We start from the raw sequence: 12034 nt of genomic DNA, 5'->3' as shown, positions 1-12034 counted from the left end.
GGGGGGGGGGGCTCTGAGGAAGCAGTGAAAGGGCTATCTAGATGATCTTCTGCCAGCTGGAAGCTTGACCCATGCCCACCCTGGCTCTGTGGGGCTGAGGACGCTGAAGTTATCACTGCCTCATTACGTGTGTGTGTGTGTGTGTGTGTGTGTGTGTGTGTGTGTGTGTGTGTTCCAACAGCTTTGAAAGAATCTGTGATTCCTTCCCTTCTGATAAGATCCTCTCTGAATCCATTGGTGTTAAATAAACTATTATCTAGTCACCAAACTTTTGAGAGAATGTTGTTTGAGGCACTGGGGGCATATTAAATACAGTATGGAGAAGTCATTTGTTTATTATTTAGGTTTACAAGACCACCAACCATACTCAAAAGGCACATTTTCTGTCTGGATTAAAAAAAAAAATCTGTAAAATATCATTAAAATTCACGTGCTACAGTTCCCAATGCACAGAGTGGCTAACAGTGTCCCTTTGATTTGGGGCTACTATAGACTTACACAGCTGTCCTCCTGTAATGCCAATTCACTACTGACTCTGGGCACATGCAGACCCACTCAGACCCATGTTATCTCTGGATGGTCAGAAACTGTCCTGACGGAAGAGGTTTGTCCTCCAGACTCACCGCTGTTGCTGGTTCAGGGGAGAAACCGTGGCTCAGGAGCCCTTGCCCACCTTTGGGTGGCACCCCAGTTGTGTCCTTACCCAGGAAAGGAGGACCTGGTGGCCCTGTAGCTCAAGCCCCTGTTTAGACGGCTGCAGTGCGCTTTACCTGAAGCTAAAGACCGCTTGGATGCTCAGCCACAGAGCCCAGCATGATGGGCTGGCTGGTTTCTGTCGCTGGGAATGTATTGTGCATATCCGTCAGGCCCGCACCGGCTGCTACCTATTAGCATCTGGGTGTCATTTAAAGTCGTGGGGTTTTTTTAACCTATAAAGCCCTTTATAGCTTGGCTCTCACCTGAATGGTCCCAGCCTCTTAGATCATCCAGGGAAAATCTGCTTGCGGTTCCCTGTCCTCCAGGTGATATAAAGGGAGCTGGAGGCAGCCAGGGCCCACCGGTACGGTCATCCTGGACAGTTCTGGCTGGTCCAAGAGCCTTCGGGAAAAGGTTGAGGATGCGGCTCTTCTGGGGAGGGTGGGAACCTTCTGGGGCTCACCCTTTTGTCCTTATTTCCCTGTTAACAATTTTTTAAGCTCACCAAGGATGTTTAATGTTTGCTTTCTACAACGTGAGCAGGGTACAAGCCAGATCTACAGTAAACAAACGATGGTCTCCTCCTTGCTTCCTCAGAAGACCTGGTGGTCCATCTTTCTGCAGCCATCGAACTTGGAAACGAGGAGGAGGCCATGCGGTGCGCTTCCTTGCTTGCCCAGCAGCACACAGCCCTGCACATCCAGCTGAAGGAGTCCTGCTACCCTGCCAGCCAGATCAGGTGAGTCAGGAGGGAGGGAGGGAGGCCTCCTTTTCGGGGGGCTCCTCTTCTTTAACCGGTGCTCGCTTCCTCTTAGCATGAAGGTGCAAGTGGAAGACGCCTCCTGCTCCGCCAACATCACGGCCCGGGTCCACATGCACACCACAATCGCCGCCCTCAGGCACCAGGTACTCGGCTCGCTTCCTCTCCCCTCCGGGCCTGCCTCTGGAAAGGGGGCGTTGGGCTGACTTGTGGGGCAGGGCTTGGTTGACGGTCCGGCAAAGCATGCTTGGAAGGCCTGCTTAGGCCCTGGAGCTGCGCAGCCCCCATGTGCCCGCCTGCTTTGCCCACCAGGTCTTTCAGGATTACGGATTCCACCCCACTGTCCAGCGCTGGATTATTGGGCAATGCCTGTGTGTGGACAACCGAACGGTCGGGTCCTACGGAATCCGGAAGGATGGCGATACGGCCTTCCTCTACCTGCTCTCAGCAAAGGGAGCCAACCTCTCCGAGCAGCGTTACAAGGAGGACAAGGACTGGGTGGTGCTCCAGCCACCCCCCTCCTCCATCCCTGGCAGCTCTGACGGCCGGCACAGAGGCGTAGCCAGTTCTTTGCCGAACAAAGGTGAGCTGGGAAAACACGTCCTTTCCACCACCCCCTCAGGAGGAGGTTCGTGTTCCAGCGCTGGCCTTCAGCCCCTGCTTGGAAGGTGGCCGGGCTGATGCCAAGGCTTTTCTGCCCACAGGCGGGAAAGAGCCCAACAAGAAGACGGACCTTGGAGAGATCACTCGCTTCCTGGACTCTGTGCATATGAGTAAAATCCTTCCGTGCCGCACTCGATCCCCCACGACCCCAGCTGCTGGCCCCAATTCTCCTGTGCAGGTAGGTACATGCCGGGGCGGGAGTCGGCTCCCCTCTGCCCCCAGTCAGCTGACATCTGACCCCTGCCCACGTGCCCTGCTCTCCCGTGGACAGCCTTGACTCGCCGCTGCCCGGCAGGTGGCACTGAGGCAGGGCTCCCTCCCTCCCTCCTCTGCCCAGGCCGGCTGGTCGTGTCCCACCTGCACGTTCATCAACAAGCCCACCCGCCCCGGCTGCGAAATGTGCAGCACCGACCGCCCTGCTGGCTACGTGGTCCCCGGGAGCTACCGGCCAGACGAGGTGGAGCGCTGGCGGATGCAGCAGGAGAAGGAGGGCATCCTGCAGTACCAGAAGGTAGGCCGTTTGCGGTGGGAGTAAGGATGGGGCGGTGGGGGGGAACCCCTTCTCTTTGTTGGAAGCATTTTGCCTCACAGGCAAAAGAGCTGGCAACCTGTCTCTGCCTGGGCTCAGGCCTTCCACCCGCTGAAGCCCCATCTTGCTGAACCAGCTCCCACTCAGCCTGGGAGAGACTGCGGATCGGCCAATGCAAGGCTGTGTTTTTAAAATGCCCAATTCTTAAAAGCTGAAATTGTAGATTTAAAATGTACTTAAAGTCTGTGCTCCTCCAACCGCGTCAAGGCAGTGAAAGTACACACATTCCCCCAAGGCTGAAAGAGCAGGCACCGATCCTTGCTCCAGAGGGAGGTTTGCAACCCTGGGAGCGCTTCCCCTGAGAGTGTGCAGAGTGTGGGTGTGTCAGAGCCCTCCCTTGGGGGCCTCTCCAGAAGGGCCTCCCCTTCCGCAGATCTTAATGCTGGAACTCCCTTCGTGGGGGAAGCAGCACCTCTGCCAGATACAGCTGTGTCTGGGGAGCAGCTGCAACCAGCCCAGGCCTTTCTCCATGCTGGCATCCCCGGAGGCAGCTCCCGGCCCCCTTTGGGGGACACTTCCACGGAGAACGCGTGGGGGAGGCCGGGCTGGGATGTCGGCCGGGGTGGGCACGGTTGCCCAGTTCGACAGGCTGAGGAAGAGGTGTAGCAGCATCCCAGGCGGCTGTGGCAGGTGAAGGCTGAGCCGTCCGGTTTCAGGTGTGTGTGTGGGGGGGTCTCCTCCAGTGGGACTGTACAGAACTCGGGACTCTCTGTGTGACTCGTAAGGACCGGCGTAGACGAGCATTGTGTGTTATTAAAGCTTTCTGCGTACAAGTAGAAACGCCGTGTGCGTTTTGTCTTTTTATAACTCCTGTGGCTTTTGTGAAAGTGACCCTTGCCGTTTCTGTTAATGCTTTGTGTAAGAAGCCTTCTATTATACCAGGGGTAGGCAACCTTGGCTCTTTTATGACTCGTGGACTTCAACTCCCAGAATTCCTGAGCCAGCTTAGCTGGCTCAGGAATTCTGGGAGTTGAAGTCCACGAGTCATAAAAGAGCCGAGGTTGACTACCCTTGTACTATACTGTTGTTGTTTTTTTATTTTATGCGGCATCCTGTACCCTGCAAGAATTTCTCCATCTTTGAGGCTTCCGGGGGGGGGGCTGTGGCCCCCGACCAGGCTTGTGGGGAGGGAGTGGAAAGCGAGGGGGAGGCAGCGGTTCTCAGGGCCCCTGATGACTCTCTTCTCTTCTTTCTTTTTTCTCTTGTGGCAGGAAAAGGGAAGGAGAGAGGACAGTCCAGCCGTGCCCTATGCCCACAACCCTGGGCCCCTGGACGACTTCATCCACCTCTCCTCGGAGTTCTCGTAGCTGCACTCGCAGCCCTGCCCAGCTCCTCTGGCGCCACAGGCTCTTTGCCCCGACTGAGGCGGGCAGCAGAGCCCTCCCTTGAGAAAGAGAGAGAGAGAGAGAGAAACGGGCATGGCCCCGAGGAGGGGCAAGGGGGAGCTACGCTTGGCCTCCGTTCCTTTACCCAAAGATTCAGGCCAGGGTTGCCGTCCCCTGTTGGGACTGGGAACCCCCTGGGGGGGCCGGGTTGCAGCCAAAGGAAGTGGGAGGACAGGCCAGGCTGCCAGTGGGGACTGAGGGCCTCCCTGCCACCCTCCCCAACTGCCTTGTGGAGCTGCTGGGCCTTGACAGGCCGGTCTCTGCCCCGGAAGCAGCCTGAGGGTTAGGCAGCGTGTGGTGCGAGAGGGAGGCTGCAAACGGAGGTGCCCCGTTGAAGTCCTCCACTGCCTCTGTGGGATGCGCTTCGGAGAGTTTTAGAAGGTTGTCCTTTGGCCAGGTTCCTTGGCAGGAGACGGATGGGCTGGGGAGGCAGTGGCCCGCTGGGGCCAGGCGTTACTGAGCGTGTCCCAAGCCGGGGAGCCCCAGGACCAGGGGACCTTTTCTTGGGGTGCTTGGGCCCGGCCTGCCTGCTGGTGAGCATCAGCAGAGGGCTGAATTCTAGAGAGCAAGGGGCTTCCAAGTCCTTCCCTGGAGGTGGCTTTGGGTACCGTTCTGAGATGGGTTAATTTCTGCATCTTGCATTTGACGTTTTGAAATGAATTGAAGAACTTGTTCCATTAAAAGATGCCTTTGGGCCAGGTGGCCCAGCCAGTGAATCTGCGTTGCTTTTTTGACTGAGCCAGGGAGGGAGGGATTCTCCCCCCCCCCCCACTGAAAGCAAGTGGGGAAGACGTCCTTGTGTGGAATTCCCTCAGGAGAAGGTCTGGGGAACAAAGAGGACCCCTGTTAGAGGGGCCACATCGGATTCAGGGTCACCTTGCTGCCCTCCGGAGCTTGTAAGGCGCCTTCCCTCGTTGCAGCTGGCATCCCCCCCCCCTGAGGGAATCACGTGGCCGAGCTCCTGTGCTGACATCCTCGTGGGGGCTCCCTCTGCACCTGTTGGGGCAGAAGGGGTTTGAAAGAAGAGGGAGAATGGAGTGGGGAGAGGGAGGGTGGAGCCCTTCCATCCCACCCCCCGAAAAACCCAGAGTCCCTTGACCACAGCTCTTGAATCAATGCGTGACCGCCTCTCGTGGGTACCAGGTTCATGAAGTCTGGGTGGGTGGGGAGGAATCCTGCCTCTTCTGCATAAATTAAAAAAAAAACCATCCAGAGTGGGTGAGAGTGGGGCAGCATATAAATTTAATATTACACTTATTGTACAACATCGGAGGAAAGGGGCGTAGAGAGTTGCCTTCCCAAGAAATGGATCTGTAGTTTTGTCAGCAGGGACGGCGTTTTTCCACCTCCCCCCCGAAAAAAAACCCCCAATATCTTTGCTTGCTGTGTACACGCGCTAATCTAATGTGCTACCCCCGTTTTGCCATTGCCTGGGTTTACAGGCTAGGACAGGGGTAGTCAACCTTGGCTCTTTTATGACTCGTGGACTTCAACTCCCAGAATTCCTGAGCCAGCATGGCTCAGCATGGAAACCTCTCCCTTTCCCCTCAGCATGGCTGGCTCAGGAATTCTGGGAGTTGGAGTCCATGAGTCATAAAAGAGCCAAGGTTGACTACCCCTGGGCTAGGATGTAATCTTATGTTTCACAGCTAAGTGGCTGAATTAACAAATTAACCCTGTTTTCTACCAACCCAGTTAGCTTCTTTTGATCCCCCTCCCCAGTGCCACCCTGAAGGCCTGGATGGGCAACTGCTCGAAAGCCCCAGCAGAACCCCGGCTAGAGTCACTGAAACCCAGAGGAATGGGGGAGGGGGGGCTGTCTGTTTTAGCAAAAGGTGTGCAGGAGCGTCATTCAGCACTGCCCCAAAGATGTTTCTGAACAGACCAGCCTGGCCTCGGGGAGCAAAATGCAAGGTGGGGGAGCATCAGTCCTCGGCCTCGGGGAGCAAAATGCAAGGTGGGGGGGGAGCATCAGTCCTCGGCCTCGGGGAGCAAAATGCAAGGTGGGGAGGGAGCATCAGTCCTCGGCCTCGGGGAGCAAAATGCAAGGTGGGGGAGCATCAGTCCTCGGTCGCTGTGCAAGTTGGGCCCTTCTGAACGGTCCTGAGCTGCCAGGGCCCCAGGAAGAGGGTACAGCTGGGCCTGGTGGGAAGCAGGGCCGCTTGGTTTCCTCTGGTTCTCAAAATAAAAGTGACCCTATTGCCTTTTTAAATATAGGTGTTCTGCAGGAAAATACGTGCCTTTTTTAAAAACGGAAAGCCTGCAATAGCAATACGTAAAACCCCAATCCCAACAGATGGCTCAAGAGCCGGGAGAGTCAAATGGAAGGATCTGCTTGCTTTGGGAGACGTTTATCCTGGTTGGCTTCAGATCAGTTCAGGATCCATTTTGTTTGTTTGTTAAGCCATTGGATGAGCCCAACCTTCACCAGCAAAGCCAGGGTCTTGGGCAAACCGTGCCTTATCCATGCTGTAGGTCAGGGCTTTTCAACCTTTTCACCCATTGTGCCACTTTTAGGATAGGGCAACATCCAAGGACCACCAGTCGCCTAGCAAGGTGTCAAAAACTTGATGACCCCCCCCAAAAGGAAAAAAGTGATAAAGTACAGGTAGTCCTCGACTCACAACAGTTCGCTTAGTGACTGTTCGAAGTTACAATGGTACTGAAAAAAGTGCCCCCCAAGCCACAGCCGAGTAAGACGCCTGTCCGCCCGGCGGCGCTAGCATTTCTGTTGAGGATTGGAAGAGGGGGTGGGTGGGGGGGTGTTTGGTTTTTATTCCCCCCATCTGCCGGGTGGTTGCAGCAGGTTTTGGTCACTTCACATGACCCTGGGACGCTGTGACCGTCATAAATATGAATCAGTTGCCAAGCATCTGAATGTAAATCACAAGACCCTGGAGAGGCTGCAACGTTCCAGCTGATCGGCGCTTCTTCTGGGCTCAGCGGAAGTGTCAGGATCAGCACCAAGCTCCAGCTGGAGCCTGGCGCTAATCCTGGCACTTCCGCTGAGCCCTGACAGCCCTGAAGAAGCGCCGATCAGCTGGAAAGCGTCACTGATCCTGGCACTTCCACTGAGCCCTGACAGCCCTGCAGCTCCAGCCATCTCTCGCTCAGGCTTGTGTGGTGCTGCCACCGGTTCAGCTCATTCCCCTCCCCCATTACCACTTTTCTAGGGTGGTCACGTACCACCTGCCAGGTGCCAGTGTACCACAGGTGGTACCCGTACCCCTGGTTGAAAAGCCCTGCTGTAGGTCACCCATCCACTGGGATCGGCAAAAATGCCACAATGGGCTTGTTTGACTTGGCACAGGGAGTAATTATTGTGCATCCCAAAGTAATAATAAAGTTGAAGGGACCTTGGAGGTCATCTAGTCCAACCCCCTGCTCAGGCAGGAAACCCTATACCATTTCAGACAAATGGCTGCCCAGTCTCTTCTTAAAAACTTCCAGTGTTGAAGCATTCACCGCTTCTGGAGGCAGGTTGTTCCAGTGTTCTGTCAGAAAATTCCTCCTTAATTCCAGGTTGCTTCTCTCCTTGATGAGTTTCCCTCCGTTGCTTCTTGTCCTGCCTTCGGGTGCTTTGGAGAATAGCTGGACCCCCCTTCTTTGTGGGCAGCCCCTGAGATATCGGAAGACTGCTATCATGTCCCCCCTTATCCTTCTCTTCATTAAACTAGATAGACCCAATGCCTCCAACCGTTCTTCGTATGTTTTAGCCTCCAGTCCCCTAATCCTCTTTGTTGCTCTTCTCTGTACTCTTTCTAGAGTCTCAGCATCTTTTTTACATCGTGGTGACCAAAACTGGGTGCAGTTATCCCAAGTGTTCAGGGACTGCAACTGCAGGATGCAAAAGCCCCTTGAGCACATCCTGAGCCTCGCCTTCTGCTTTCTTTGCCAGAAATGGAGCTCAGGGGTCTTTTGCATAAACTCCCCTCTGCAACTTCACCCTTTAGTTCAATGGGAAAGGTGGCTGCCTGTGGAAGGTGTGATCAACCTTCTGGTGCCCATGAAGGAGTTGACCTAGTTCACAGGACCTTTTTTTCCCATTGAAGTTTTGGATACCAAAGGCTTCCCCAGTGTTTATCATGGGAAGTGCTCTGTGCCGGGGTCACAAGGACGAATATGCAAGAGCCCTTTGTGGGGGGCTGGCCTTGGCTGGAGTGACCCTCTGCTTGAAAGAAACCAGTGCCCAGTGTGGGAATCCTGGACCCCCGGGGCCAAGGGGTTGCCTGGGAAGGGCAAGTAAGGGTGCAGCGGGGAAGGGGAGGGGCTTGCCTGACTCACATCAAGCTCCATTGGGGTTGGCTAATAGAAATGGGTGGACCCCCTGCGCTGGTGTGCTGGTTGCTGCTTGGCACTAAATCCTTGAAGAGACCCCTCAATCTGTCCACCCAGGGCAGGACCCTTGCCTTCCGCTTGGTGAGGGTCTTCTTCAGACCGTCCTCTGTGAATTCCAGTTTTCCTCTAATGACCCTGGAACGTTGTGTTGAGATTTTGTACAGGAGAATATCGCCTTTTTTTGCTGGTTATGGCTTCATGAATAACTTTTTTCAGTGCTCCGTCCTTCCCCAACAAGGGCCTGTTTCACGTGCTTTAATAGGCAGTGGTGAATTCTATTACCTGCTCTGATGTTATTGGTTCCCTCGGCAGTATCCCGATACGTATATTTTATTGAGCACTCTCCTTTCAGGGCTGCTGTCTTGAGTTCAGCTGCCTTGGGCTAGCTTTACAGGGAGCGAGTGGGTTTCAAAGGTGACAAAATGATTCACTGATAAATAAGCAGCTTTTAAAATAACGGTGAAGGGCTCTGGTGAGCAACAATATGGCTTCCTCGTTCTCTCTAGGGTGGGATGGAAGCTTTCAGCTGGGAAGCTGCTGCAGAAACGCCCCGGACCCCTTGATTCCCCCCTGCTTGCGAAGAAGGCGCCTCCTCAGGGGCTGAGGCTCAGGCCAGGCTGGGCTGGGCATGCCTGGAACACCGAAGGGGTTTCTATTGTAAACCCCGCTGGCAAAATCTGCCTCGTAGCATCCGATGGGTGCTGTGCCCTCTGGAGGGGCAGAGAAAGGCACCCCGGTCAGCAGTTGGGCATGCATTGCAGGAGGATAGCCAGGGTGGGGAGGCAGCAAGGAGGGGGTGGCTCTTGGACCTGAAGTGCCCTTAAGGCTGGCTCCGTTGTCATCCCAGCAGCTTCAGCTGCCAAGGCCACAGAGATGTCCCCGTTTCTCAGTTGTGCTGCCCTCATCCTGTGCCCTCGCAGGGCCTTCCGTGCCAGAGGGCTCTGGGAAGCGGGGGCGATGTGCAGTAGGCATTTCACACAGTTGTGCCAGTAACACTTCCAGGGATTCTGCTCCGAGCCTTATTGGAGCCGGAGCCTCCATCCCGCCTCCCTTTTGCAACCCTCGGGCTCTGGTTGTGGGGCGCTCTGCCTTTCAGGCCTCTGGCGGGCTCCCAAAGGGCCTCGGGGGTCCCTTTTCTGCCATCTGCCAAGCCCAGCTTCCTGCCCTTCCTCCTGCAGGCCCTGGAGCAGGAGCGGCGGCAGAATTTCCAGCAGCTGTGCCAGCTGGAGGACGAGGCTCTGGTGCCCAACCAGGAGGAGATGGAATGCCGGATCTGCTACCTGAAGGTGGAGCCGGGCAACGGGGTGATGCTGAGGGAGTGTCTGCACAGCTTCTGCAGGTGAGACGCCTCGCAGGAGGCAGGGCTGGGCCCCGCCTCAAGCCCTGCTCTGAGCCACCCTCTCCTCCCACAGAGACTGCCTGCGCCAGCTGGTCAACTGCAACCAGGACCCCCAGGTGTCATGTCCCTTTCGAGACGATTCCTACGCCTGCACCAGCCACCTCCAAGACCGGGAGATCCGGGCGGTGAGTCCAGACTGGGAAGCTGCCAGAGGAGCGCCTGAAGGCACCTACAGAGGGTGGCTGGCAAACACAAACACACACACACACACACACAACCTCTTGGCAGGGCTCTGAGCCATCTCCTCCCCCTCCGCAGCTGGTGACCTGGGCTGAGTACGAGCGCTTCCTGGAGCGCCGGCTGGCTGTGGCCGAGAGCCGGGCGCAGAACAGCTACCACTGCCGGACAGCCGACTGCCTCGGCTGGTGCGTCTACGAGGACGACGTGAACGAGTTCCGCTGCCCCATTTGCTGGGCCCTGAACTGCCTCGTCTGCAAGGTGGGCCCAGCGGGTGACGCCTCGGACCTCCCGCCCTGGCTTGGACTGGGAGCCAGACAAAGCGGGGGAATGTTGGCAGGAGGGAGACACCCGAGCGCCCCATTTGCACCCTTCAGCTACGCCTGCTGCTCGTTTGCAGGCTTCTCCCACGAGACCGGCAGCCAGAAACAAGTCCCCCTCTTGTTTTTCCCTGCGTTCCTCCCCTGCCAGGGATGGCTGGTTCCTAAGGCCCCGGGTTCAAGTCGGTGGACTTGGCAAGAGTTGCGGCCCTCTGCCCAGCAGAGCAGAGCCCTGACAGAGGAGCCCATCTAAACCTTGCTGGGGGCAGCTGCTCCAGACGGGGGTGGGTTCTCACCCCTTCCGCAGAGGGGGACCTTGCGGGGTGGAAGGGCTGAGCCTGAAACGGCCTCTGCCCGCAGGCCATTCACGAGGGCATGAACTGCAAGCAGTACCAGGACAAGTTACGCTCCCAGGCTCACAACGATGCCGCTGCCCGGGAGACTAACAACATGCTGAAGGTGAGCAGCTCTCCCCCCCCCCAGGGGGCAGGGGCCGGCTCCTTCGCCAAGGAGCCCGTGCCTTCCAAGCAGCTGACGGTCCCCTCTGTCCCGGCAGACACTGGTGCAGATGGGGGAGGCCATGCACTGCCCCGCCTGCCGCATCGTGGTGCAGAAGAAGGGCGGCTGCGACTGGATCAGGTGCCCCGTCTGCCAGACAGAGATCTGCTGGGTGACCAAAGGCCCACGTTGGGGGCCGGGGGTACGTGTCCTCAGTGGGGAGGGAGGAGGCAAGGAGGGCCAAAGTCTTCCTGCTGGGGAGGGGGCTAAGGCAGCACCTGCCCAGGGAGCAGGCCAGGCCCCCCCCTGCTCTTGCGCGGTCCCAAGCCATCCGGTCGCTGGGCCTGGCTGTCCTCTGGGGAGCCCACAGGTCTTCTGCCTGGGCCCGGCAGTGTGGAGCTCTTGTAACAATGGGCCATTTCCGCATTTTAGAAGGCAGGTGTGTGTGTGTTTTTGTGTGTCTGCGCAGCCTGGCTTCTTTCCGCCAATTGCCAAAGTGGGTCCCTTCGGAGCCCCATCAGATCACCTGCCCCAAAGCAGGCAGGGGCCAGGATAGCCAGGCCTCAGGAAGACGGCAGGCTTTGGAAAACCGGGCCTCAGCGTCTCCCAGGGGTGCAGTCGCGGAACGCAAAGGGGGCAGGAGGGGGGGCGGGTGGGTTTCGACTCTGGCGACACAGAGGGGCCGGGAGGAGGCTGGAGGGGAGGATGGCCTGCCAGGTCACCCCACTCACCCGTTTCTTGCAGGGCCACGGTGACATCAGCGGGGGCTGCCGGTGCAACGTGAACGGAGAGAGATGCCACCGGCTGTGCCAGAACTGTCACTGAGCGCCTGCCAAGAGGAAGCGGCCTCCCCCCCCACCCATCTCAACAGATGAGCTGGGCGGAGCTCCACCTGGCTGCTCTGCTCAAGTCTGCTTTATTTGGGGGGGGGGGGTGTTTCCCTACTTAGCTCTTCCTCCCCTTCCTGGACTTCTAACTGCATGAGGGGTAAAAACATGAGCCTCTTTGCAGCTTTGGTAGATGATGCAGCAGCACCAGCCCGGGGCCTCTGGCTCCGCATTCGGCTTGAAAGAGAGCAACTGAGGGATGCCTGCTTTCTGACTTCACTTGTGGGGGGGGGGGGAGTCAGAAAATAAGTCGTCTCTCCCTCCCTCAAATTACTTAAATTTCTTGCCCCGCCCCCACCCCAAAAGGCTTTAACTGACACTT

At 57.1% G+C, this 12034-nt stretch overlaps 1 protein-coding gene across 1 annotated transcript in view; it reads left to right on the top strand.

Annotated features, from left to right (window-relative positions):
• Nucleotides 1-11650, top strand: part of SHARPIN (SHANK associated RH domain interactor) — a 19556-nt gene extending 7906 nt beyond the window's left edge. Inside the window, exons 2-12 of the mRNA XM_029285672.1 lie at nt 1294-1435; nt 1512-1602; nt 1769-2039; nt 2161-2291; nt 2430-2630; nt 9610-9770; nt 9844-9955; nt 10089-10268; nt 10688-10786; nt 10884-11027; nt 11570-11650. Of these exons, the coding sequence (XP_029141505.1) occupies nt 1294-1435; nt 1512-1602; nt 1769-2039; nt 2161-2291; nt 2430-2630; nt 9610-9770; nt 9844-9955; nt 10089-10268; nt 10688-10786; nt 10884-11027; nt 11570-11650 (1613 nt within the window). The remainder of the gene's footprint in view (nt 1-1293; nt 1436-1511; nt 1603-1768; nt 2040-2160; nt 2292-2429; nt 2631-9609; nt 9771-9843; nt 9956-10088; nt 10269-10687; nt 10787-10883; nt 11028-11569) is intronic.
• The last annotated feature ends 384 nt before the right edge of the window (nt 11651-12034 follow it).

This window comes from Protobothrops mucrosquamatus, unplaced genomic scaffold (assembly GCF_001527695.2).
Source record: "Protobothrops mucrosquamatus isolate PMUCROS unplaced genomic scaffold, P.Mucros_1.0 scaffold2057, whole genome shotgun sequence".
NCBI lineage: Eukaryota > Metazoa > Chordata > Lepidosauria > Squamata > Viperidae > Protobothrops > Protobothrops mucrosquamatus.
The sequence above is the reverse complement of the archived record's forward strand: the minus strand, read 5'-3'. Positions and strand labels throughout refer to the sequence as shown.